The 26,460-nt window shown below is 37.4% G+C and overlaps 2 protein-coding genes across 2 annotated transcripts in view; both read right to left on the minus strand.

The window, feature by feature from the left end:
- LOC110000696 (E3 ubiquitin-protein ligase rnf213-alpha) overlaps window positions 1-15,272 on the minus strand; it is a 36,124-nt gene extending 20,852 nt beyond the window's left edge. Inside the window, exons 1-21 of the mRNA XM_065955751.1 lie at window positions 14,676-15,272; window positions 14,221-14,276; window positions 13,953-14,088; window positions 13,638-13,772; window positions 13,402-13,500; window positions 13,196-13,318; window positions 12,658-12,847; window positions 12,248-12,421; window positions 11,766-11,918; window positions 10,967-11,565; window positions 10,292-10,451; window positions 9,987-10,204; window positions 9,327-9,464; window positions 8,857-9,012; window positions 7,423-8,704; window positions 5,325-5,509; window positions 5,045-5,200; window positions 1,322-4,900; window positions 702-832; window positions 386-481; window positions 163-284 (exon numbers count right to left, since the gene is read on the minus strand). Of these exons, the coding sequence (XP_065811823.1) occupies window positions 163-284; window positions 386-481; window positions 702-832; window positions 1,322-4,900; window positions 5,045-5,200; window positions 5,325-5,509; window positions 7,423-8,704; window positions 8,857-9,012; window positions 9,327-9,464; window positions 9,987-10,204; window positions 10,292-10,451; window positions 10,967-11,565; window positions 11,766-11,918; window positions 12,248-12,421; window positions 12,658-12,847; window positions 13,196-13,318; window positions 13,402-13,500; window positions 13,638-13,772; window positions 13,953-14,088; window positions 14,221-14,276; window positions 14,676-14,852 (8,065 nt within the window). The 5' untranslated portion in view covers window positions 14,853-15,272. The remainder of the gene's footprint in view (window positions 1-162; window positions 285-385; window positions 482-701; window positions 833-1,321; window positions 4,901-5,044; window positions 5,201-5,324; window positions 5,510-7,422; window positions 8,705-8,856; window positions 9,013-9,326; window positions 9,465-9,986; window positions 10,205-10,291; window positions 10,452-10,966; window positions 11,566-11,765; window positions 11,919-12,247; window positions 12,422-12,657; window positions 12,848-13,195; window positions 13,319-13,401; window positions 13,501-13,637; window positions 13,773-13,952; window positions 14,089-14,220; window positions 14,277-14,675) is intronic.
- On the minus strand, window positions 14,956-23,695 carry LOC110000706 (E3 ubiquitin-protein ligase rnf213-alpha-like). The gene is made up of 12 exons (XM_029281566.2): window positions 23,609-23,695; window positions 22,883-22,989; window positions 22,056-22,174; window positions 20,887-21,303; window positions 19,040-20,122; window positions 18,546-18,730; window positions 18,190-18,327; window positions 17,767-17,975; window positions 16,666-16,937; window positions 16,296-16,543; window positions 15,278-15,469; window positions 14,956-14,959 (listed from the first exon to the last, which is right to left on the minus strand). Exons 2-12 carry the CDS (start codon window positions 22,980-22,982, stop codon window positions 14,956-14,958), a joined length of 2,967 nt encoding a protein of 988 aa, XP_029137399.2. The 5' UTR covers window positions 22,983-22,989; window positions 23,609-23,695.
- Between the last annotated feature and the right edge of the window lie 2,765 nt (window positions 23,696-26,460).

The following is a 26,460-nucleotide window of genomic DNA, read 5'->3' on the forward strand; positions in this document are numbered from 1 at the left end:
GGACTCTTAATATCAATTTACCCTTTATTTTGTGAGTGAATAGTGATGTATTCTTAATTCTGGGTTATTATTGCTGTTTTTTTCTATTAAAGCAAACAGTTAGTGAATCTTTGAAATAAAATTAACCAGTTACTGTAGCTAGAATATAAGAGCAGGACTAACCTCCTTGAAACCCAACAAATGAAGTACCACCCTCGATTCGAGGGAGTTTGGTGACAAAGTAAACAAGTGGCTTGGTGTTGTCTGCAGTGGCCCACTTGTTTATTTCATTGACGCATGCATACCTAAGGATTGAAATGAAAGTGAAAAAAAAATGTTTCAAATGTGAGTTTTGGAAATGAAGTCTGTACAGAGGAGCAATTTAATGATAAATCTTCAAACTTACTTGGCTGAGGAAAAAACATTCCTCTTGTGGGAGTCTTCCTCATAGTCTGTTTGGATAATGAGTACTCTGTCTGCAGGTGTTGAGCCAAGGCATTCCCTTATACCGGAGAACAGGCACAATATACATATCAATGGGCAGTGATCACTTGACAGTTTTATGGAAGTGAATATATCAAGTCAGTGTTGTAAAAAATATCAGTGTCAAAAAAGTGTCCTGAGAAGATCTCCAAAATGAGGCACAAGGGCACAATTGTTAAATTAGACTAAAATGAGCACCTTTAAAGAATAGATATGCTCTATATACGGTCTTTACATACCTGATTTTCTTGAGAAAAGAGTACTCTGTGTCAAACTGCTGCAGTGATAGCAGACGGATATTGTCAAGCATTATAGTACTTTGCAGTTTTTGTGTGTCTGCTGCAGTCAAAAGCCTGGAAAATGTTGTGACCTTAAATAAACAAAATGACTAAGTGTTAGAAGATGGTTTGCTATTTATTTCTCTATTAATATAACAGTCAGAAAAAACAAATTTTTATGTTTTACATCTAATGTATGTCAAAATTGACAATAAAGACTTTACCACAACTTAGTGGTCTTAGATACTGTTTCATCCAGAACATTTTTTTTCTCATGCACTAACACCCTTGGAATTTGGAGGGCATTTTATTAAAATGTACTAAAAACGAAGATGTACTGCAAAGCTTAAAATAACCTAAATCTTCCTCCTCCACATCAAATGATAAATGTAAAAAATGTACAAATTGGAAAATCAAAAAATACATTTCCCTTAACAATGTTATGCTCTACTCCTGGCATAAGAAGTTGAACTTATGAGTCTTAAGAAAAACAAACTGGGGGCCTGATACCAGAACCTTCAAGTGATGGCTGATTACATTTTCCCTGAGCTTGAAACTTGATATTATGGGCAAGAAATTACCTCGGTGAAGAAAAAGCGGGACTGTGCCAGTTCCTTTCTGTGGTAGACGATGTAGTCTCCAAATGAACTGTGCATCTCCTCTTTAACATATTCTTTCATCAAATGTTCTCTTTCCTCATCAGGCAGCCTGGATTTGTCCAAACGGATAACTGAGTCTGGAGTGGCACAGTTGAGCAAAATTTCTTTGGCTTTGTCCAGAATGATCTGAGCATCTGTTTCGTCACTGTGAGTCTCTGTTACTTGAAGGACCACAGAGGAGCATGTGTCTGAGTGGTAACCAATGAAGACGTCACTTGGAACATACTGCTTCATTGTATGGTGTTGACTAGTTAAGGACACAAAATCATCAACCCATTTCTGTAGTTTTTGGACAATGTCCTTCTGCTCATCTCTGAGGACAGTGTTGATGTCAAGGTAGTGTTTCTCCAGCCTGTTGATCAGTGGGATGGGGAACTGCTCATATACCACCTCTTTCTCTTCAATGACAATGAGCCTGAAGTTTTTGTGAACTCTACATTTCACACGATGTGTTCCTAATCCAAGATCAACATACTTTTGACCTCCAAAGGTCACATAGTATTGGTTGAGTGCATCATACAGACTTTCGTACAGATTCTGAAGGTTGAGAAGCACAACTGTCTGTCCAGTCTCCATGCAAACTTTGACACGATTGATGTTCCTACAAATCTGTGTGTACTCCTGATCTTTTGGGAAACTGGACCCAAAGATAATCTCTGGATGGATTTGGTTTGTGAAGAATATCTGTTCGAGAATCTGAAGAGCAGCATAGTTTTTTGTGAGGATCAAGAGGTAACGACTTTCATCAACTTGGCCAGCTGGAGATATGATTTGATTGACCAAATTTTTGGTGGAGATGCAGGTATTGGCAAAGTCTTCTCTGAGTTCTGTGCTAAATATGCCCATCACATCAACATCATCTTTTCCACTGAAGTTTCTCAGGACGGCTCCAGTGATTTCATCTCTGGTAGGTTTCTCATTACTGTGTTTAGTAATAGAAAATATCATCTTAATGAGACTGTAGAAGTCCCGCAGACCAAAAAAGCCCTTCCCTTGTTGGCATATGGTCCCATATGCTTTTGCGAATGGCTCAAAGAGGGGTTTGATGGTGTCCAGGATCTTCTTTTCAGATGCGCATATCCCTTCAGCACTCTTGATTAGCTCTTTTTGGTTTGGATCCCCACGGGACACAAATATTCCACGATTCATCTTCGCAGGGTCCAATGCCCAGTTCGAAATTCCGATGAACCCAACCCTTTTATGAGGTTGTGGCTCATCATCCACACAACCCTCTTCCAGTAATGGGTGAAGTGTTTTTAGAGGCATTTTACTGGAATCTTCGGCCAATCCAATCTCATCAAGTACAACTACTGAGATGTATTCATCCAACTTTTTGTTTTCCTGAAAGCGGGCACATTGCTTGAATGTGTTGATGATTCCTTCAGGAGTAGAATGAGGGCTGCACTGGAAAGACACCAGATGTATCTGCTTTAGCCTCTTGTAAAGTTCAGAGTGTGAGGAAGGGCCCTGCATTGCATCGGCAACAAGGGTTTTGGACAGTGATTTTGAGCTCCCAGGTTTCCCAACAATAAACAAGGGAATTCTTAGCTCAACACAGATTACCATCATGAAGAAATTTTCTTTCAAAGCCTCATTTCTGGCTATTGTCTTGCCCATGGGTACACCATTGAGTAGGAGGTCATGCATGAGTTGGATTTCCTTGAGTACTCTCTCTTTGCTATAGCCACGGGGGAGCCCCTGGCTGATAGTTTGCAGATATGGCAATTTTTCCTCCAAGCAGGCCTGATAGCACACTCCAGTGGCCATCAAGAGTGACCAGATAACTCTGTCACTAGCAGGTGAAAACTTGATTTTGTTTTGCTCCCTCTCACTTTGCTTTTGACGAAATGAGTTCAGTTCTTCTGCAAGCATTGGGTGATTTTTATGGAACCACACAAACACCTGCATGCACCGTTCCACATCTCTCAAACTGACAAAGCTGCATTCATCTTTCCTCTCTCTCATGAACTTTTGTGATGCTGACAAAACCTTAGTTATTGTCTGAATATAACTCTTTTCAACCAAGTTGGCCTTTGTCTGTCTTTGCACTATTTGTTCGATGTACATTTGCTCTGTTGAGTCGTTAAGCTGTCCAAAGTCCCAAACAAGAGGAATCATACTGGGGGGTAACGCATGAACACGATACACGAGCTGGCGGAGAGGGATTGAGCCAAGTCTGTCCTCAGTTTCCTCAGCCCTCACCCTGTAGCCCAAGCCAGAAGCCTCCAGCCTTTCAATCATCTTGTCTGTATGCTTCCTGTAGGGGTTGCATGCAGCAACAATATGTAGTCCTGTTTCAGAGCAAAGCTGTTGTCCTTGCACAGTGTTATCGCAAAGGATCTCTTTGATGCTGCTGATAGCTTCTGTGGTGTTTGCCTCATCAAAGAAAAGAACCGAGTCCAAATCATGATTCTCTTTGTTGATCCTTGCAAGAGTTTCTGCTTCCTTCACCTTCTCATATATCATTTCTGGGGTTGTCCCTCCATGAATCTTGACCAGTTTCATGTTCTCTGCTTGTGCTGCACACTTTCTCAACTCACACATGAACTTCACTAGCCTCGTCTTGCCACATCCAGTCTCACCCATTATGATGACTGGAATGCCACACCTAAATCTCATATGAATTGCCATCATTTTCAGAATGTTATCGGTTGTAAGTTCATATGTTTCATCAGGATCTGTTGGCCACTTGATGCCAAGCACACTGCACAGCTGCTCAATCTTGTCAGCTCGAGGAAGCTGATCAAAGTCCCTATTAAAAGGGACTCTCTGATGTCTTAAGCCAGCGTACAACTCTTTAGACATGATGTTTCTTTTGATCACTTTTCCTGTCAATGGGTTTAAGGCATCTACCCCCTTCTGGTCATTGTGCTCCAGGTGAAATCCAATGAAAGTCATGGACATGTGGTCATCATTAAAAAAGATGTATGGATGCGGCTCGGACTCCCACCTTTTTCGGATGAGGAATGGAGCTAAATCTTCTTCATTAAGGCCACTGATGTCAGTTTGTTGACACCCAGGGCTCTGGTCAGTGATGCATAGTGATGGGGTTGCAAAGTCTTTGGACATCAATATCATGCACTCAACTACAAAGTTTTTGAACCCTTGAAGAGTGTCTCCAACAAACTCGAGTTTGCAGAAATCTGAATTCTCACAGTCTTTCAACTGAAGATTTAAGAACCAGACAAAGTTACGTAGCTCTGCCCAAGATGGATCTATAATGCCACAGTAGATTAAGAGTATCTGAAGACACTCTGCCTGAGTCCCTTCAATGCCATGGTAAGTGAAATTGTCAAGATTGTTTTTGTTGTGAAAACGTGTGAGGTATTGATATGGTCTTTGATAAACTTCACTCCTGAAAAATTCATCATCCATGAGGGGGTCTTCACTCATCTTGTCAGTGTTTTTCTCTTCTTTCATTTCCAAAGCCATTACCTCCTTTGGTGAACGACAAATCACCTTAGGGAAAATGTCCCAGAATGCAAAGTTTTCTTTTCGTCCCTAAAAATATACAAATATATACATAAATTCAACGTAAGAACATTTTACCCACCAAAATTGCATCAGTTGTTGTTAAAGTAAATAGAACTGTGGGGTATGAGCTCGTAAAATGAACAATGCAGTAAACAGTTTATTTTAACTTACAGATTTGGATGCATATCTTGGCTGAAGATTTGTGGCTTCCAGTAACTCAACAATGTACAAGTGTTTGTGACTGCAGCGCCACATCTGTCCATCTGAATCCATCAGGTACCGCAAAAAGAAAAGCTTGAATAGAAATTCATTCAAGCCTTTTTTCACCTGAGAATTATGGTTGTAATATTAGAAAACATATTAGACACATTTCGTTCATCTTCAGTAACAACCATATTGTGAAAAAAATCTAAATAATCTTGATTATCATGGTTATGAGAACATAACTTACCGAGGATGTAATATCAAAGTGAAACATCCTGAGATCTTCTCCTTTTGGTGTGTCATACAAAGACTGGAGGACCTTGTGTTCATTAACCTCACGCTCAGTTACTCGGATGCACTTCTTAAATGCAGTTCCTTTTTCAACACTTCCCTCCAGCTTTTCATACAGTCTTTGGACATACAATGACTTGCCTAAAACAGAGGAATAACCATATATAGTTTGTCTGAAATGTCATTAATGGAGTGAACTATGTTCTAGATGCATCATAATCAGTGTTTCCCCGAGGTTAGAGTTGAAGTGGAACAATGTTTAAGTTACGTGCAAGTCTAAAAAAAAAATCTGTTCTTTAAAAGAATTATTAACATTTATTGGACAGAATAGTCAACCAACAACCACCCAATACAATAAAATTAATTACACAACAAAATCAGTAAAATCCCAAAGAGCTGTGCCTCCAACCCATATTACCAGGGCTTTCCACAAGATCTGAAGTAGCCTGCTTGGGGGGTCTGGGGGCGTGCACCCCTGGAGAAATTTTTTGGCTGTAAAAGCACAAATTATGTGGCACATTTTAATGCCACTATTCCCTCAAACTAATCTTAAACGTTTCATAAGGTTCCCTCAAACTAATCTTAAACGTTTCATAAGGTTCCCTCAAACTAATCTTAAATGTTTCATAAGGTAATACGTTTGCCTACTCGATTGTAAACATGTAGTGAATTATTTAATTTATGCTTTATTGATCCTGCAAGGGGAAATTTGTTTTTACACTATGTCTAGTTTACATGCTACACAAACATGGGCTGAAATACACACACATGCACAAACAGGATCCTATGGACATGCACTAATGGAGAGGTCTCAGAGTGAGGGGGCTGCCCACAGTGTGCTGGTGGTGGGGGGGTTGGGTACCTTGCTCAAGGGCACCTTGGCAGTGCTCAGGAAGTGGATTGGCCTTTCCAGCTACCAGGCCAATTTCTGGACTTGGTCTATGCTGGGACTTGATCCGGCTACCCTCCGATTCCCAAGCCAAGTCCCTACAGACTGAGCTACTGCCGCCCCATTGTAAAGGAGAATTAGGTTTCTTTTCTTTTTAACCAGTGTTTGACCCCCTCAGCATGCAGGGGTTTTACTTAGCAGAGTATGAGAGAAAATAAAGGCTACTACACTTCCTCAGACCCACTCTGTAATCCTCTGACTTAACAGCATTGATGCTGCACTGTTGAATACAGATATCAGTGCTTTTGGGAAAGTTTGTTGTCGGCGCGACAACGTGAAATGAATAGTTGCACACTCGCAGGAGCAGTGTTTGAGCATATGTGGGCGGGACTGAAACAGACAGATAGTCACGTCTGTCTATTATTATGCTCCCCTTTACTCAGAGGTGTGTTAATCGACTTGATATCAAGCGTTCGTAGCGCAAAATACTATGAAGTAGCCTATCTTCTCCTCTCCTTTTTTTTCCCCGTTCCATTCTCTCTCTCAAAAAAAAAAGTCAGCAGCGGCGGTCATATTTCAGTAGTGGCGCACCGCCACTGCTAGATGAATATAGGGGAAACACTGATAATTAAGCAAGAATAAGATTTATTTGATCCTTCACCTTTTTTCTAAATAATTGATGGAAAAAAGTATTTCACTCAAAAGATGCACCTCATTCTGAAGTTGGATTTAACAACAGTTTTTTTTTTTTTATACTGACCATACTTTATGTATAAAATAATATATCAAATTTAATATTTAGGAATAGCAGACAGAGTTTCATGCACAGAATTGAACTGCGGCTCTTTATGATATTGAAAAGAAAAAACATATCTAAAAGGCGAGATTCTTTTAGTATGAGAATTGATGTAAGATGCAAAATAAGCTGGTGCATTTAATGGCTAGGCATGCAGACTTATAAAAGGATATTCTTAATGCACAGATTAAAATGTGTAATTACAGGAACCTTGTGTAATTTAAGGAAGCCTTAGAAATGCATATGGCTTGTGCATAAAAAATACATAATACTATCATTTTAAGATAGTTTCTTGTCAATATCTCTTCCTAATTCTCATTATTAGAGGTGTAATTATTGCGGGAAAAGCTGTGTGGATGTTAGACTCACCTACTCCTGCACGTTGGGATGCAACAATGCCAACAGAATGGTCACCTTTGAAAAAAGCATTCTTGTGATCGGAGAGCACAGTGTAATGCCTAGACAGGTACTTTTGGATCCTTTCCAGTGGCTCTTGGGGCACAAAGTCTCTTTTAAACTGACTGAATGCAGTAGGAATGTAAGTGTGCTCCCTGTCAGAGCTGCAAATAATCACCAGCCTGGACTCAAGTCTAAAAAGGGACTGTAGATTCTGAAGACACTTCTCCATTGCACAGCTTACATCATAGGTGAGTTGATCTGCCCAAAGCATTGTATAAATCTTCTGGCCAATGTCACCTGGTGTGAGACATCTCCTCAGGAAAAGCTCTACTTGTTCATGAGATGTTTCCGGAGTGCACAAGAGAACCTCATCATAACTTGGCAGTGGTTCATACTCACTAGTCATGTACAAGCAGATACATGAAGTCAGGACATCATCATGAGGGCAGATGATGAGATTTGGCTGGTTTGAGATAAGGCCTTTTGGGAGGCTTCTTCTGAGTGAGCTGTCTTGCATCTCTGAAAGCAATGGTTGTTCCCATTCATTTTCATTTTGAATTTCTGAGGCGGTCATCATTTTTAACAGACAGCCTAGACTCCTTATGTCCAAAAGGTCATGGAACAATATTCCCTTATTCTCCATGTAGTCATTCCACAAGTCTTCCAGTTCTTTCAAACCAGCAGCCTGGACTGCAGCACCTGCTGAATCATCTGCTGTTAAATGACTCGCATTGGCTGAGGACATGTGATTGTCATCAGGGGGACGAAAGTGACTTTTAAAGGGAATATCGTCATTCATCCTTTTGCCAGGCTCAAATTGGTCTTGAAACTTTTTCCATGTTCCCCAGACATCTGAAGTTGTGCAGTTTGGTTTGATGAAAGACAGCATCATCAAAGCGTTATCCTCTATTTCTACATCAACGTTGCTCTGAGTCACAACGCTGCACAGGTAGAATATCTGTTCTGCTGTGAAAAAGTTTAAGTAGTAGTGGTCAGATCTTTTTGTGTCCATGAAGTTTCTCCAGTCATCAAGAAATAACTCCATCTTCTGGGACACTTCTGCAAGTTGTTCAACTAGATTTCCAAATACTTGGATGTGATATAGGGTCTTGCAAAAGTTGAGTTCCAATGTGATACATGGGTCATTCTGACTTTTGCAATACATTTTAGCTTCCCAACACTTGAAGAGTGGGTTCCCTGCAGCATAAAGGTCTACAAAAGCTCTGGCAAGTCTTTGGACATTGTCAAACACCTGAATAGGAAAAAATAAAAGTGAGATCACATTGAATGTATAAAAAGAAAAATGCAAACTTTCTTTTATAAATTCCATTAATTTAGAGAAAAGCAGACCGAACATTTCTAAAAAAAATAATAACTCAGCACAAAAAACAAGGCATACATCACCTCAGCAAAGAATTCCACTTCACTTTGATTTTGTTCCCCTCTTCCGGACATAAGCATAAGCTTATTTTGTAACTCTTTCAGGTCCTCATAGGTGCATGTCATATTTATCTCAAGTCCATCCTGAATTTGCAGCATGAGGGAACTCTCTAAAGTGAGCTATAAAGAGAAAAATCTATTTGTTTAGAGAGGACAAAGGAAAGACTGTTTCATGTAGCTAATTTGTATTAGTAGTGTTTCAAATTCAACACAAAAAGGTTTTAATCTGAGCTATAAGTATTCATCACATATGAATATCCTTTTAAGTTTTTAAGGGTCCTGTGTAACGCTTAAATAAAATAAGAAAATAAATCATAGTGACAAGTAACTTTCTCTAGAATACAAGATTTTGTACTGACAAAGTTTTCAAAATGAAAATGTTAAGGAGTCAAAATTAATTCAATTAATCATTTCAAGTAATCCATTCAGCATACCCTTTTCTCATTCTGGGCTTTGATGATGTACACTCCTTTCTCATTGATGGATGTAGCCAAGGACAGAGATGAAAATTCAACAGATCCATGGCTTTCCCTTACAGTCTTCAACCATTCCAGATAGCGTGATGTATCCCGCTGAAAATAAAAATTACACATAAAAAAATATGAATTTTGATTTTGCATTTTTTGTTTTGTTTTGTTTATCAGAAATGATCAGTTATATATATAAAGCATTCATAGACATAACTTTATGAACTTGGATAACATGGGAGTTAGAGCTTTGACTAAACCTGGGACTAAACCTAGATCAAAATTAAAAAGACCACCAAAATGTTTAAACTAATTAAGAATGGCATTCATTTAAGAAAGCCCACAATGTGATCTTACTGACCATACTTATGGTAACATCACATGAATTTGTAAACATGTATGTATATTATAATGTATATTTCACATAGATTGTATACTGAGTTTAAAAACTCCCTCTTGCTTCAACCTTGACCTTATAAAAAGTTCCACAGTTAAGCATGTAGTGAGTAAACATGGATGTAGCTGGAAACTATTAATTTTCACTTGTTTCAGACAATATGATCACTTGTACATTTTTTTTTATTTTATAGCTAGACAGTTATAGGTAACCCAAAGGCTGAATCTCACCAATTTTCTTGGTATCTCTTTATCATTTTCAAATGCCTTCCACAGTTTTGACAGGGACTCCTTGAAGGCAGCAAAGTCAGAATCCTCCTTCAGTCCATACAACATGGACGAGTAACCAAGAACAGCATCATGAAAACAGGCCACTCGATCCACCTCCATATCATTTTCTCCAGCATAGATGGATGCAAGGTCAACAAAAACTTTCAGTTCATTGATATCTGCAAAAAAAAACTATTTTAGAATTGCTTTAACTGATTTTTTTTTTTATATATATAGGTCTTTAGAAAAAGATGTTTCTAATGTACCTTCAAGTTCTTTTTTTGCCCACTGGACAAACTTTTGGCTTAGATGAAGTTCCTGAAGACATTCCTTGCGATCACTTGTAATGTCATTCAACGTCTTTTTTGCTTCTATGAAGTTGTCATCGATGCAGTTCAGACTGTTTTTCTTGAAGTCTGCTTGATTCTAAAAATAAACCATATGAAATCATAGGCTGTGTGATTCAAGATTCAAGGTCAGAAGGCTTTTTGACTGCTGGAAGTTAATTTTACTCATAAACTCATCTCAATTATTCATTACTGAGTGAATATTTAAAAAAATAAATAATTCAAATGCCATTTCACTTCCTGATCTACAGTATTTCTCTGTTTTGCATTTGATTGAGTAAATCGTGTGCAAGCACAAGTTCCAGTAAGTCTTTAACAATAATGTGTATGGTATGTTTTAAGAACTTGTAACAAATTGAAAGCAATGTACAATGTCAGTTAACATCAGATTATTCATTCTTATCAAATAAATACAATTACATATTCTCCTCCAACTGAGGTATTCCTGACAGATTCTCACTTTCAATTAAGGCATTTCAATAGGTTGACTGCTAATGTCTTAGATCAAGAGACATTTATTTCTATAAAAAATGAATTTCTAATGACCTGCACTCCCTAAGCACACACATACATATATATGTTTGAGAAACTTACCATTTGCAGCAGTTTCTCAAGCAATTTGAAGTCTCCTTCTGGACACACTGCATCCCTGATACCAATGATGATCTGGGCAGACTCCATTGCAAGATGAAGATCACTGTACTGTTCAATCTGGTGAGCCCTTGTTTTGATCCACTTTCTGTCATCAGATTGATCTATTCTGCACATGATGTTAAAATCTTTCTGCAAATCTTCATAATTGCTTTTATAGACCTCCAAAATGCTGTCTATTTGCTCCAGTAACAGTTCCCCGCTCTTCAGACCATCATAAAGAGCTTTGTACTCGCTGAAGCTGCTCTTGAATATTTTGCTGTAGACCATGTCGAGAGTGTAAATTTCTTCATTTTCATTCAGATGTTCAGGGTCTTCTGTCAGATCTTCCACTTGATTTGTCCAGCACAATTTGAAGATTGTACTGTCTTTAATGACATCCAATTCTGAAGCCATTTGACGGGTGCTATCACACAGGTTGAAATAAGTAACCTCAATTTTAGATGGGTTCTGTCCATCAAAAGTGTGAACGTCCATTAACTCATTGAGATTCATCATCTCAATGTTCTGTCGAAGTTTTTCGTCCAAGCCCTTGAAGTCAACTGTGCATTAAAAAGATTTTATTCAAAATTGATGTACAGTAGATACCATGTTATCCACTACCCTAACCCATTTCCTTCCTCTTGCAATCTGCTCATCCGATATTCGCCTAAATCATAGCATAACATCTTTTCCTAAGAATAGGTTTTCAAAAATAAAACTGGAACTTAAAGCAATATTTTGCCCTCAGTGTGCGGCCTACCTTTGACACGTTGTGGAAGCTCCTGGCAGATATGGAGAAGACTCTTGACCAGCTCCTTTTCACTTTGGATAGCTTCTGCTTCATCGGTTCTTCGTTTCAGTAATTGTTTCATGTTTCTTTCATCTTTGCAGCGATCATCATCACAGAGTCCATCTAGAGGAACACAACACGGTGGCAGGATTTCAACTGATGACTTTATCAAAAAATAAAATCCACTGGAATGGTACAATGTCCTGATAAAGATTTGTATGGATGTGAACAATATTACAAAAATTAATATTAAATAACATTTTGGCATGCTTTTTTTTTTTTTAAGAAAAGGTAGAGCAAGAAAAACTTTTAGGTGAAATATGAAACAATCTTTACCATATTTATCCCCTAAAAACTTATGGACACCTGAAACTTGAAAAGCAGCCACAACTACACACTGCTATTTGGAGATCGAGAAAGAGATAGTTGAAGAGAAATATGTTTATATTTACCAATCTTTAGCAAGTCAACAAACTCTTGTTTTTTCAGGGAGATTTGGTGTAAAGTTTTCATTTGGATTTCTCCACTGAGGAACTTTTCTGTCACAGATTTAAAAGCTGAACTCGCCAAAGTCATCTTGATTTGTGCTTCATCTGACAGCCTGTCAATCAGTCGTTTATCTCTTCCTGAAAAATAATGGGCAAACACGAACAATGAGTTATTTACAAAAGAAAAGAAGAAAAAGAAGATCAAACCAAGTTAGATGAGATGATTCCTTAATTAGATGAGACAAATACAGCCAAGCCAGCCTTCACTTTCGTTCTTCACTGATATTTTCTTGCACACTCCAACATACAGTACAGTACAAAGACACAAACACACACACTTAATTCAAGTAACATTATATTTCACAAGTATTTACCTGTCATTCCAAAGACAGATTTTGCCATTGGCCAATTGAGGAGGTACTCAAATATCAAGTCCTCCCCTTCGATGTCATGATCATTTGCATCTTTGGGCCATGTCTTGAGCACAACAACAGACATCAGCTTCCCAAACTTTGAGATATCATGTTTCTTTAATAGATCGGAAAGAGCTGTTCTGGATTTGTCCTAAACATAAAGAATCATACAAAATAAGGTCATGTCGTATATTTAAGTGATCCATTGACTAGCACTACTACCAGAATACACCAGTCAATTGCACATCTAGTATTTGTTAGAGAGGTGCAAAAAAGAGCTCACAATCTTGGATAAGAGTAACAAAGTATTTTTTGGCCAGTACATGTCATGTTTACTTTCTTTCTCTACAAGGTCAAGTGTCTTTGGGAACGCTTACTAGCATCTTAATTTAAACTGTAAGAATACTTACCAATTGTTGGAATTTTAAAACAGAATGTGTACAATAACATCACAATTCTTAATTATTGAAGTAAATATTAAATATTATCAAAATCATACCTGACAAATAACTGCTATAGCCTCCAACGCACATTTCTCCATTGTGCTGCATAGCGAGGAGCGTGCCTGGCTCAGTTCTTCCATCTTGTTAGAGTATATTCCAATTTGATCAATTGGTTTTTCCTACCACGCAAGCACAGTTGTTCAGTTGTCTCACTTTATTGCACATGTAAAGGATGTAAACACAATCACAAATACCGTCTTACTTTTCTTAGCTTTGCCTCAAAATCATCCGTTAAGGCCGTCCTCCAAGACTGCGTGTTTTCTTCATGGCTAAAGGATAGTGAGAGTAACTTCTCCCATACCTAGAATTAAATACATATTTAATCAATCAACTATGAAGCAATTGATTGTGAATGGGTATCGCACTAAATACATGTTTTTATGTTAATCCCCAACAGAGAACATATTATATATTTTATAACCATTCATTTCAGCTTACCTCAACTTCACTGGGTACAGCAAACTGCACAGGAGTCCATACACTTAGTAGTCTGTTTCCGAAGGTACTTCCACGCCATTTCTTTATTGTTTCTAAAGTGTCCCAGAATAACTCTTCATGACGTGTCTCTGTTGACTGGAAGTATGGTTGTTGGTTACTATGGTACCTCAACATGTAGGATTTGTTAAAAATAATAAATATAATAAATATAATTTTCTCCATTAAGGATAGAAAAAAAAGAAAAAAACAGCCCTTGGTGTGGTTTTTTTATTGAGATTCAACAGTAATATATTTCAAATAAATATCGTCGTATACCTTGGAAATGAGACAGAATAGATCCAGGAAGCCAAGAGGAACATCATAGCGTTGTGGATCAGTTGTGTGACGGCAGATTAAACCAAGAAGCTGTCCTGCAGTATGCAGGCAACACTCTCTATATTTGTCATCAAAACTATAGAAAAAACATGTTATTGATTGTTTTGCAAGCATTAGGGTTGATATCAATAAAGAAACTACAACTCATAGACATTACTGCACTGATACTGTTAAACTGTGACGGGTAAAGGGCTTTTTTTGTCTTTACCTTTGATTGTGACAGCTAAGTTTGTTGATGAGATGAGAAACCAAGCCTTTCAATGTCTGTAATCAGAAGCACCAAACACATGTAGCTTCAAAACATGAGTAGAAGTGTACGAACAGTTATGATACAGTAGTAGTAGACTCTTGAGTACAAAAAAATACTTTCAAGCAGGCTAATATATTAATACATTCACTGTCTTTCTGCCATATACTGTAGTGCTTACATAAGTACTGTCGTTGTGATAGTAGTGGGGCCAGTTTTCTAACAATAAGCTTAAACTCTTTGTAAAGCTCTATCTATAAAGCAGAGCTGAGCTACACACACACACACACACACACACACACACACACACACACACACACACACACACACACACACACACACACACACACACACACACACACACAAAGTATATAGTATATCTCATTACAGCATTATAGCCACTAAAGAATACATACCATGTAGTTGTTGTGCGGTGTTCCAGATTTTAGACTGAACTGTAGGTACTGCAGTAAGTCTAGAAGCTCTACTTGCACACTTTCTGTGAAGCTTTTCAGATCATCCAAATGGAGCAGGGATATCCAAGAGTGCACAAGAAGACGATCAATGTTCGCCAGGTATGCATGCTCTTTCATGATCCGGATTACGCTACTTGATTGACATCATGAGTGGGTTTTAGGTACCAGGTAGTATCAGGGTATCCCAAGGGTGAGGGGTGAGAAATAGCAAATGATAAATTTAACTACATTTCAATGTGGAGTTATCAAAATTACAAGGGAAACAGAGTAAGTGTTGGTAGTAGTAGTGACTCCTTGGAGTCTTGTCTGGACGTTATTTTCCCTCAAATCTTTACATATTGCTTAAGTTTTGGGGTCATTAAATAGGATATAACACTAACCCGTACTTTAGCATTTCTGAGTTTTTAATTAAAATAGAAAATCTTTCTGTGATTTGGGCCACATTGATATGCAAAGATGCTTCTGAAAAGGTTTGTGAAAATCTTTTCCAGATTTTTGTTATACTTCTTTTAAAGCCTTTGTAAGAGAGAACACTTACATACCTTGCATTATTGTCCCTGTAGACATTTGTTCCTTTGCTCCAGGAGTCAAACTTTGGATTGAGGACAGGTGGAACTGGCTCAAAGGGCCTGCTTTTTCCCCTCAACAGGTGAATCAGAGGGATGACCAAGAACCACTTCTCAACACGTTGTTTTCTAGCATTGTTGCACAGCATCTCAACAGCATCTGCAATTCTACACCAACAGAAAAGTCTCGTTTGATCATTTTCTTAGCAAAGAAAAAATACACTACACAAAATACACTAAGCTTCGTTTCTGGTCTGTTTTATGTTCTTGAGGAATATGGTTTGCAGATAAAATATGCATTTCGAGACCTTTTGAATCAAACATTGAGCAAAACATATGTTGTATGTTTTCTTGAATAGAGCATTCAATGTTAAAATTACCTGTCTACAATGTTTTAAAATTGTTTTAGGTTTCATCGATATTCATTTCATTACAATGTTACGAAAAATGTAATCAACAATACATCAACGCCACCACTATACTCTTTAATAAACAAGGATGATTATTAATTTTGCAAAGTTATTCTTGACAGAGGACTTTGTATTAAGAGATAGTAAATAATTACTGAGAAAGCACTTCAGTAAAATACATATCAGAAGTATTATTATTGCCAGCATGGCCTCATGAATTACCAAAGAGAGCTTCATAATATTGCTCTCAAAAGGAAGTACATTGGCTGAATTGGCATAAGTCAGTATTTGTTAAAAGTTCCCTTTTCTTCAGTAATACCCACATTGATATATAAATCCAAAATGAAGATCATAATGGTCTTTTTATAGTAGTTGAAAGAATATTGATTGAAATGGTTAAGCAGATAGGGTTAAGGTAAATTTTCAGTCAGTATAGAATCAGTTGACAAGGTGCTCTGGCTTAAAACTATTTCAAGCTGACTTAACTTTAAAATGAACTTCCTAAAAAGATCCCTAGTTTTTACTTTAGTCTCTTTTCAAACCTTTTAAGAATTTGTCTGTACTTGGTTATTTTCATTGTTTACCTGTTTTTATCGGGTAAAGGGCCTGCAAACTTTTCCCAAAAGTCTTTGAAATGGTGTTGAGGATGCTTTGGCAGGCACAGAAGATCGCAGAGACTGGACATTTGACCTTTCATGTCGTCTTTTAGATAATTGTCATAAATGAGCAACCTAACAACTCCAACATAAAGAGGGTGTAAGGAGTATTCTTTTTTCTTTCCAGGTTTTGGATTAAGGTGTTCATCCAGAGCACATTTGAGAAGATTTTTCACCTAGAAAAAGTATAGGAAAAAAAAGTTAACAACTAACATATATTACATATGATGATAATTCTTACTGAAAACCTTTTTTATCAATTCAATTCATATCAGTTTTCAGAAACTATGAACTTTACTTGTTCAGGACCGTATGGTAATCCTGATGATCTTTCCATATCATCATGAAGTACAGGATAACTGTATGTATGAAAGAACTGTCGGAGCAGTAAAAAGAAGTTGTCCACATTCTGTTCATTCCAAGTTGTTAGAAGTTCAAAGATGATGTTCAGCATCACTCTGCCAGCGAGGTCTCTCCCTTTCATTACCACGTCTTTGGTTGAAAACTCTCCTGACCAATAACTAGTCTTCAGCTCAGAATGGATCACATCGTCATACTGGTGCCAGTCCCCTTGACAATCCAACAGAATAAATCCAATTATCAGGAATGTTTTTATGTGATCCTCTAATGTTCATAAGCCATTTGGCTATTAGCTGATTTACATGCAATTCTTACAATACAGGATAAAATGGCAACACACTTCTATGTCAGTGATGTTGACAAGTGAAGCTTCCTTCTCCACCTTAACATTTTATTTATATGAATATATATTATAAGGTGGCTCATATCCCAGAAATAATCCTTGTTGCCAATCAAATTTTTGAGCACCTCTTTCTTTTGTTTTCTTTTTTTTTATCCAGTGGTTCAGCACAAATAATCAATTTCTTAACATTTCTTGACATATTTAAATTAAACATAAATAGGTAACATTCAATCAAGTCAGTTAAAGATTTGTATGATACATTAGCAGACACAAATCACTGTACAGCTAATTGAATAAACAATTAGACTCAGTACCCAAACCGACAAGATAATAATCTTAACCTTGTTTTCTAGCACATGCAATCTATTGTTTGGAGTTAATATGCTGTCTTAGACGTAAGCAGTCATTATTTTATTTTTGTGACCTCAAGTTAACTTGCCAGTGTTACCTAGTGGTCAATCTTTAATATTCAGAAAGCCTTTAAAAAAGACACCAAATATAGGCTATCTTTTGAGGCATTACGGTAATGGTATTTCTTGTTAATTATCTGTCAAAAGTTTTGTGTGTAAGATTTGAAAGCAGTAAGCTTATAATATATCACTATTTAGCCAGATTGTATATATGTTACTTTTTATTTTGTAAACATAAATAGAAGTTGCTGTTGAGCCTTAGTGTAGAGAAATTCCGTGTTCTTACCTTCACGTGTTAGAAACTCCTCTCTGACTGTAAGACACCTGTTCACATACCGGTACTCGTTTCCATCTTTCTGGTAGATTGTCTCGTACATTTCCTTGTAGCCATGTTTGGCCTTGTAAATGGCATATTTATAGGGCATGCTCTTATTAATCATGTTTTTAGAGATCGTAGTCTGTCCTTCAACAAGAGATCTGTTGCCCCCCAGAGCCCTGTGAGACACATTAATAACAATTAGTGACAGAAAAGGCGTAGACATTTAAAAGTTCATTATGAAAAGTCACTATGTTGCAAGTGGGTTAAACAAAAAAACAAGTAAAAAAAAAATCTTGTGAATCTGATTTCATATTCCCTTAGTTAAGTGTAGAATTGAAAACAATAATCTGTTGTTGTAAATTTGAAGATTTTTTTCATAAGGTGTCATACCTAGTACGGGTCATTTCCACGATTCTTCCCCACTGTCCTGACACATTTCTTGACATCAAGAAAATCTCATCCTCTGGATCCAAATCTTTGGAAGTGACAGCATGGAAGTACACATCTATGGATTCACTCTTTGGTAACCTAAGGACGGAAAGTAGGAAAATATGTTAAACAAAACATTTTCTTTGATAAGTAGCAATTATATCAAAACATGCTTTTAAGATGATCGCATGGTGGATTTCAATATGATCAAATAACGAGACAGCTATTTTGTTTAATCTGAGAGATGTTGTTGGGAACCTAACAGGAAAAAAGTGTGTTAGAAAGATATTGTTAGATTTGTGAAACCAAAAACTTACATTTGTGTTGCCTTAATTTGAGAAGTATGTGCTGTCCCTTGAGGTCCCAGCTTCTCATCAGCCTGACTGGGTGGACAGGAGTGCATTGGTGAAGTGTATTTATCCACATCTCCATCACCTGGCTGCTGTTCCTGTTTCTCTGCCGGGTGTGTGCTTATCTTTTTATTGGATTTAGTTTCAACAGCCTGTGAGAAAACAAAAGACTGAAAAGTAAATTTAGCTCTGAAAAGCAGGTCAGGAAATCACCATAACAAATGTATACTTCAGACACTTAGAGCATATAGTCCTAATGAAATTTGATTGATGCCAGATTGTCATAAAGAATCGTCAGTGTATTGTGGACATGGTTAGAAAATGGCTAAAGTGTTGCCAAAGGTCTTGGTTTTTATTTTAGATTGAAGAAAATAATTTACTTGCTTGCCATTTGTCGTGACAAGATGATGAAATATTTCTTTGAACATCATTATTTAATAAACACAAATTGACTGAATTACCTTAGTCCCTTTGGCTGCTTTCTTTGATACTGAGTGTGAAGCAGCAGATTTTCTGGATGCTTGGTCTTTTTTCTTGTCAGTTTGTTTAGCAAGTGTCCGTTGTTCTTTGTTGATCTTATTGTCATTATCATCTCGCCTCTTTGAGACAATTTGTGTTTCATGAAAGGTTTTCTTTTCTTTTTCTTGTTTAGTATTTGACTGCGTTGTTACAGAATCACATTCCTGAGGCCTTTGTTCAGTTGGTTCGGGAGCAGTCGAGCTGGTTTCTTTAGTTAATGTCGGTACTGATGCAGGGTTGGACAACGGCCCAGAATGAATGTCACCTGGTTTGTCAGCAGGTAATTGCACTTCATCAGGATTGTCATTTGTACTTGTGTCTGGGGCCTCTGCTTGTTGCTCTGTAAGATTGTAACTGGCAGGTGTAGCGTCAGACAATGTCTTAGAACCAGACAGGTGTTGCTCGTTGTATGGTTGAAGGGTACTATCAGGAGCTGTAGACGAAAGCCTCTCTGCCTCTTTGCAAGTCGTTATGACTTCTGACTTCTGGGTGGTAATTAATCCACTGACTGTCTCACTGGATGATGAGGACAAGGCTCCTTTTTCCTGTGTGGCTGGGCTTGCAGTGCTATCTGATGTGTCCTGTGGTGTAGCCCCATCTCTGGCTGACTCTAGATCATCACTAGCAGTCTGCCTCTGAGTATCATCTAACCAGTTAGCATTGCCATCTGGCCTGTCAGGGAGATTTTGTGTCTCATTTTTTTCTTCATCAGAGGCTGACTGCTTTGTCACTGAACCACATTCTTGAGTTGTTTGATCACATGAATCAGATGAAGTTGAGCTGGTTTCTTTAGCTGATGTTGACAACACACAGGTAGACAGAGAAAGAATGTCACTTGGTTTGTCGGCAGGAGTGTTCACTTCATCAGGGTTGTCCTTTGTAACAGTATCTGGTTGGTAAGTGAATGTCAGATCGGCTGCGTAGGATCTTGCTCCATTTTCCAGTTTGGCTGGGCAGACATTTTTATCTGATCCATCTTGTGATGTTGTGCCATCTTTGGCAGGCTCTTGGTCATCACTAGCCGGCTGCCCCGGGGGAAAAAGTCAAAATTGTTAAGTATCAACATCAGACTTATATACGTTTCACTGTGGTACATGTGAACTTTTTCTTTCAGATATCAGCCTTTTTACTTTTAACATGATGCAAACAGAATATTCCTGTAATGCTGCTTTAATAAAGCCATTTAAGCACTGAACCAGTCTAGAGCTTTTATAATCAAGGACCTAGTAGAAAAGCAATGCATTTGTCAGAGCAATAACTGGATTTTGTACTGTAGCTGCAGTGCTTCTGTTAAATAAAAAGGGCTAAAGGTTTATTGTCTAGAAACATTCAGCAGGTCATCTTAAAAATACCAAGTATGTGAAGACAATGATCCAGTAAAATAACTGTGGTCACTGGTCATCAAGGTAGGTTGAATACCATTGTAAACTATCTTTTTTTATCATTTGTAATTAAAATTTTTAATAAACAATGTTTTCAGATAATAATAGACTTAATGTTTATGATAGGGCTCGCAGTTGGCAGGGATTTTGACCCAGTGGAATTATACAAAGGTGTTTAGAGTTAGATTTAGTTAGTTCATGTCCATTCATGTCCATTTTATGAGCTTGTTTACTGCCCTAGATTATGTGGGAGTATACCAGCAGGGAGAACGATGTGTCAGCTTTAGAAAGAGAATGTGTTTGCTGTTATCAAATAAATACTGCATTGATGTTTTGGGGAATTCCATGGCTCTACACATTTAAAATGGACATGGAAATTACGGCAGTACATTTTGTTTCTGTTTCACCTCTTTCTGGAATTGGTTTTCTTGATCTTCTTTCACGTCTTTTGGAACCTGGTCTTGATCCTCTTTTTGGTTCTTCTCCTCAGCAGTGACTGAGGGTTGATTTGCAGATGACTGCTTTGTCACTGAACCACATTCTTGAGTTGTTTGATCACATGAATCAGATGAAGTTGAGCTGGTTTCTTTAGCTGATGTTGACAACACACAGGTAGACAGAGAAAGAATGTCACTTGGTTTGTCGGCAGGAGTGTTCACTTCATCAGGGTTGTCCTTTGTAACAGTATCTGGTTGGTAAGTGAATGTCAGATCGGCTGCGTAGGATCTTGCTCCATTTTCCAGTTTGGCTGGGCAGACATTTTTATCTGATCCATCTTGTGATGTTGTGCCATCTTTGGCAGGCTCTTGGTCATCACTAGCCGGCTGCCCCGGGGAAAAAAGTCAAAATTGTTAAGTATCAACATCAGACTTGTATACGTTTCACTGCGGTACATGTGAACTTTTTCTTTCAGATATCAGCCTTTTTACTTTTAACATGATGCAAACAGAATATTCCTGTAATGCTGCTTTAATAAAGCCGTTTAAGCACTGAACCAGTCTAGAGCTTTTATAATCAAGGACCTAGTAGAAAAGCAATGCATTTGTCAGAGCAATAACTGGATTTTGTACTGTAGCTGCAGTGCTTCTGTTAAATAAAAAGAGCTAAAGGTTTATTGTCTAGAAACATTCAGCAGGTCATCTTAAAAATACCAAGTATGTGAAGACAATGATCCAGTAAAATAACTGTGGTCACTGGTCATCAAGGTAGGTTGAATACCATTGTAAACTATGTTTTTTTATAATTTATAATTAAAAAATGTAATAAACAATGTTTTCAGATAATAATAGACTTAATGTTTATGATAGGGCTCGCAGTTGGCAGGGAATTTGACCCAGTGGAATTATACAAAGGTGTTAAGAGTTAGATAACACATTCATGTACATTTTATGAGCTTGTTTACTGCCCTAGATTATGTGGGAGTATACCAGCAGGGAGAACGATGTGTCAGCTTTAGAAAGAGAATGTGTTTGCTGTTATCAAATAAATACTGCATTGATGTTTTGGGGAATTCCATGGCTCTACACATTTAAAATGGACATGGAAATTATGACAGTGCATTTTGTTTCTGTTTCACCTCTTTCTGGAATCGGTTTTCTTGATCTTCTTTTACGTCTTTTGGAACCTGGTCTTGATCCTCTTTTTGGTTCTTCTCCTCAGCAGTGACTGAGGGTTGATTTGCAGATGTGGCTACATCTGATAATGTAATATGACAAAATAGTTAGATATATATCTAACAACAGCTAATGTGTCTGTCTGTTGAAGTATTTCATGGAAACCCTTAATAAAGTTAGAATAACAATTACTTAAAGCTTTAAGGCACATCAGCTAGATGTTATCTACCATGAAGGTAATTCATAATTTATAAAAGTCTGTAGTATTTCTCAAGGGCATTCTGGTTGAGTTTTTTTTGTCTAAATCAATCAGTGTATTGGTTTATATGACAGAGTATAAGAAAAGAAAAATGTAACATTTTGTAAATTAATTTAAATTAGGCTATGTAAATTATTATTCTGAAAGGTTGTAGACTATTAAAAGAGCAGCCTTCTGCCTGCGCGAAAATTACAAAATGAGAAACCTTAAAACCTTTTCCTCTGCCACAAAAGACACAATTTCCTCCAAGTCAGTGTGGTTCCTTCGTGAAAAACATGCAGTATCTTTTCTGCAGTATCTGTTTTTTACAGACTACACAAGGAAGTAGCATATTTCCTTTGTAAATCCTTTACTAACGTCAAACACTATGCGCCACTTGTCATTTTTGAACAGGCGGTTGCTGCTTGTAGGGTTTACAATTAATCAATATGCAAAACATTTAAAAAATGTAACAAATCTGCATTAAAGTGTTTGTTAATCCACAACATAACCAAAACAGAATAACAAAACGTTGTCTGCTGGTAAGCTCACCTTCTGCCTTGTTTTGAGTCAAGAGAAATAACTTGTAGCCACAATCAGGACAGAATCTAAACGAACTTTGGACTTGATTTCCACAATCAGGACAAAACATGATGCACCTGAGGACAGATGGACAGATGCCATTAGGAATGAAAGGAAACATCTTAATTCACTGAGTATGATGGGCGAAGTCAATCATTATTTCAGGAAATTATTTTACCCAGTTAATCTTATTGTTTTCCTGAATAATGTCAACAGAATTGTTGCTTCTTCCAGTCGTGTTGACTGGCCGCCACTCTATACTTCACTATGATTCAGCTCGGTTAATAAAGAAAAAGGATCTTTAGCTTTAGCTTTTGTGTAGTATTAGCCTTTTAGAATTTCATCAAGACTTAAGAATTGACTTATGTCCCACTTCCTCCTTCCTCTCTATCTGTCTTACAATCTCTCAAAAAGAACCCAGCTTTGGAAGATCATTGAAAAACTCAGTGCAAAATTCCATAGGAAGAATATATTATACAGAAGTTTAGCATAATCATATATAATCATATACGTATATCCTAATGTATGTATATAACTTAATACTTAGCGAACTCGATTGTAATACAAAAGCATTTAAAAAACTATTTCCAGTATAATGACATTGATACATACTATTACAGATAATGTACATAAATATTCAAAGCAGCATGATTTTATACATTGTTTTCTAATTAGACATTAAAATGAATAACCTACCTCAGTCTTTTTGCTTCCTTACATGGTTGAAGCTGAAAATATGTGTGGTTGCTGATGTTTTATAGCCTACTGAAGTCCATGATTTTACTTTCATTTTCCATTTCCAGTAAAGGGTGTTCCTATCTTGACTTATTAGATCAGAAGCCATTACTGGAATTCAGTGTGACTTCACTGACTGTCACATTTGGAAAACCTTAATTTCCATAAGACACAGTAGATACAATGTAAAAGAAAGATGCACCAGGTGTTAATCTAAGTATTTTAAGGTACTTCCTTGTAAGTATGCCAACACAAAACTTACGATATAAGCCAAGCTGAATTAAGATCTTTACCTCTATTAATTTATAGATAATTATCATTAGTTGCATTATTCATTTTAAAACTTAACAACATAAATGGATGTTTGGTTAAAATAGAAATACAAACAGGTATTCTCATTGTTGGCCATTAGGTGGCAATGTAAATAAATCTAACACACTTCACCTCTCCTTACTTTATCTGCCATCAAAGACATATTACAAATACAAGGTGTTATTTTTTACTATAAATCGGACCTATATAATTTAAACAACTCTGCACACAAAATGAAAATAGTATGCACAATGGCATAGAAGGCAAACACAAAACAAGACATCCAAAATGGAAATTATGTAGGCCTAGATGTTTCAAACATACAGACTAAACAAGTTGAGATAAAAATGCAATCAATAAAATTAAATACATTCAAGTATGAAGACTGGGCCACTATCCTAAAGAGTGGAAAAGAAAATAAGTGCATGGTTATGGGGGGGAAACTCTGCTTAACTTTGGACTGACACAAGGATTACAGTTTATGTAAGTTAAGTGGTGCAGATAAGAGGTTAGTGCAAATGTCTATGCCCTACATGAAAAATTCAGTATTGCTGATAAAACAGGATTGACTATCTACTGCCAAACTCCAAAGATCTATTTTCAAACCATTACACACCTTAAGCACTAGGAGCTGTGGTTTATAGCTGCTGAGTCACTGTTTGAAGCAAAAAGAGTAACTTTGTGCATTCACTGCATGGTCTCATTGTTTTAGTTGACCTGTACAATCTGTTACTATTCAGATCATTGCATTGCCAAAATTCATCTTTCTTAAGAGCACTAAACAGAGTTCAATTTCTTTGTCGATATTGTCAGAAACGTTTGATATTGATTATATGTTGATAACCGAGGCCATAGTTAAAGAATGTACTATACCCAATGGATTATATTCAAATAGTTTTTCTAATTTTATGACCGCCACACAGAAACAAAGCATTAACTCAACTCTTCCAGATAGTGTAAAAAAAATCCACTGATTGAGTCTGTCCTGTGTGCAATCCCCAAACTGACCAGCAGCCGTCACTAGAGAGCTTTGAAAACTTTCATGTTGGAATCCAAAACAACCATGTGCAAAGTATTATATTAATGATCTGATTTATAAAGCACCTTTCAAGTGCAGATGTCACGATGTCTACACTTGACACCTTTCAGCTTTATCATTCTGTCATTTTATCAGAAACTTCAAAAACACTGTGAAATGGTTGTATAATCATAGGTACCACTTGGGATTTTATTTTTTAACCTTTGTTACCTCTATAGGGCAATATTTTGATGAGTTACCCGTATTGTCTGAATGTGTAGATACAGCCTGAATGTTGCAGCTGTGCATCTCTCATGTTGGTTTTCCTATTAAATGCACTTAAACAAAGAGTGAATAGCCCTATTCAGACTGCTGTTCTAAGGCACGATATTTACATCCCTGTGACATTTGTCCTTCAATATAAATGTCATAGAGGCGTAATGGGGGAACGAAGTGATCCCTCCTCTGTACCGTCTTTGGAGGTAACAAAGGCATTACAGGGGCGAGACGGGATCGGCGGAGCAAGTGGGGGAGCGCAGCGCTTATGTGTGTGTATGTCTGACTGTGAGTGTATTTGGAGTTCCTGTTGTACTATACGCTCTCACACTTGTCACTACCTCAAAAGAGCTACTGTTGACCAGAGGTGTTGTGCCTGATGTGCTTACATTGCACAATGAAATTCTCCTCAACCTCATCCATTATTTTGCTCTATCCTCGATCATCTTTTAAAGAAATCATTTTTATAACAAGTGAATTTGGGAGAATCAAATTGTGACTAAATGGTTTTTTTTTTACATAGTTACCTAAGACAGGAGGGAGTGTATAAGGTAAGTGGGAGAGATAAAATGGCATGACTGGAAGAAAACTGCAGGAAAGGAGAAGACTACAGGGAACAATAACCTTTGAAACTTGATGAAATTCAGCACTGAGGCTTTACCAAGGCAGCTGAAATGTCAAACGGTCTATTTTTTATGACACTGAAATGAAACTGTGGGATTTATTGAGTTCATGTCAGGGGGAATATTTTCTCCTTCCTTAATGCATGCATGCATAACATCCAAGATGGCATTTGTGAGGAAGGAAAATAACACTATTTCCATTGCCTCTGAAGTCAGTGCTCAAGAAGCGTGCTAAATCATATCTCATTGCTAGGCTGTTGACCGTGATAACAGGCTTGGACTGTGTGTATGTGTGTGTCCGTGGGTACTGTGGGGGGTGTGGGTTGGGAGCTAATCTAAAAACCGGGCTATGGAGTCCTTCTGCTCTTCTTTACCACCCACGCATCTTCTCCACACAAACCACTGCAGTTGCCAGCCAATCACTACCTCTTTCTTTCTAGTGCTGTTACCTGCGTCACTCTGCATGTGTCACCATGGTGATCACTGATGCTCCCCCCACATTTTATCTCTGCCTCTTCCAGTACAAGGATGAAGCCGATTTGTGGCTGATGATGCAGGCAGGCTGCAGACGTCATCACTTCCCT

This window comes from Labrus bergylta, chromosome 6 (genome assembly GCF_963930695.1).
Source record: "Labrus bergylta chromosome 6, fLabBer1.1, whole genome shotgun sequence".
Taxonomy (NCBI): Eukaryota; Metazoa; Chordata; class Actinopteri; order Labriformes; family Labridae; genus Labrus; species Labrus bergylta.

Excerpts from the sequence above, each read along its gene's own strand:
- LOC110000706 (XM_029281566.2), bottom strand. The coding sequence starts at position 22,982 with ATGTTTTGTCCTGATTGTGGAAATCAAGTCCAAAGTTCGTTTAGATTC. Across the intron at positions 16,938-17,766 it reads GGAGTTTCTAACACGTGAAG|GGGACTGGCACCAGTATGAC; the intron begins GTAAGAACACGG and ends TGGATTGTCAAG. Across the intron at positions 16,544-16,665 it reads TACCATACGGTCCTGAACAA|GTGAAAAATCTTCTCAAATG; the intron begins GTAAAGTTCATA and ends TACTTTTTCTAG.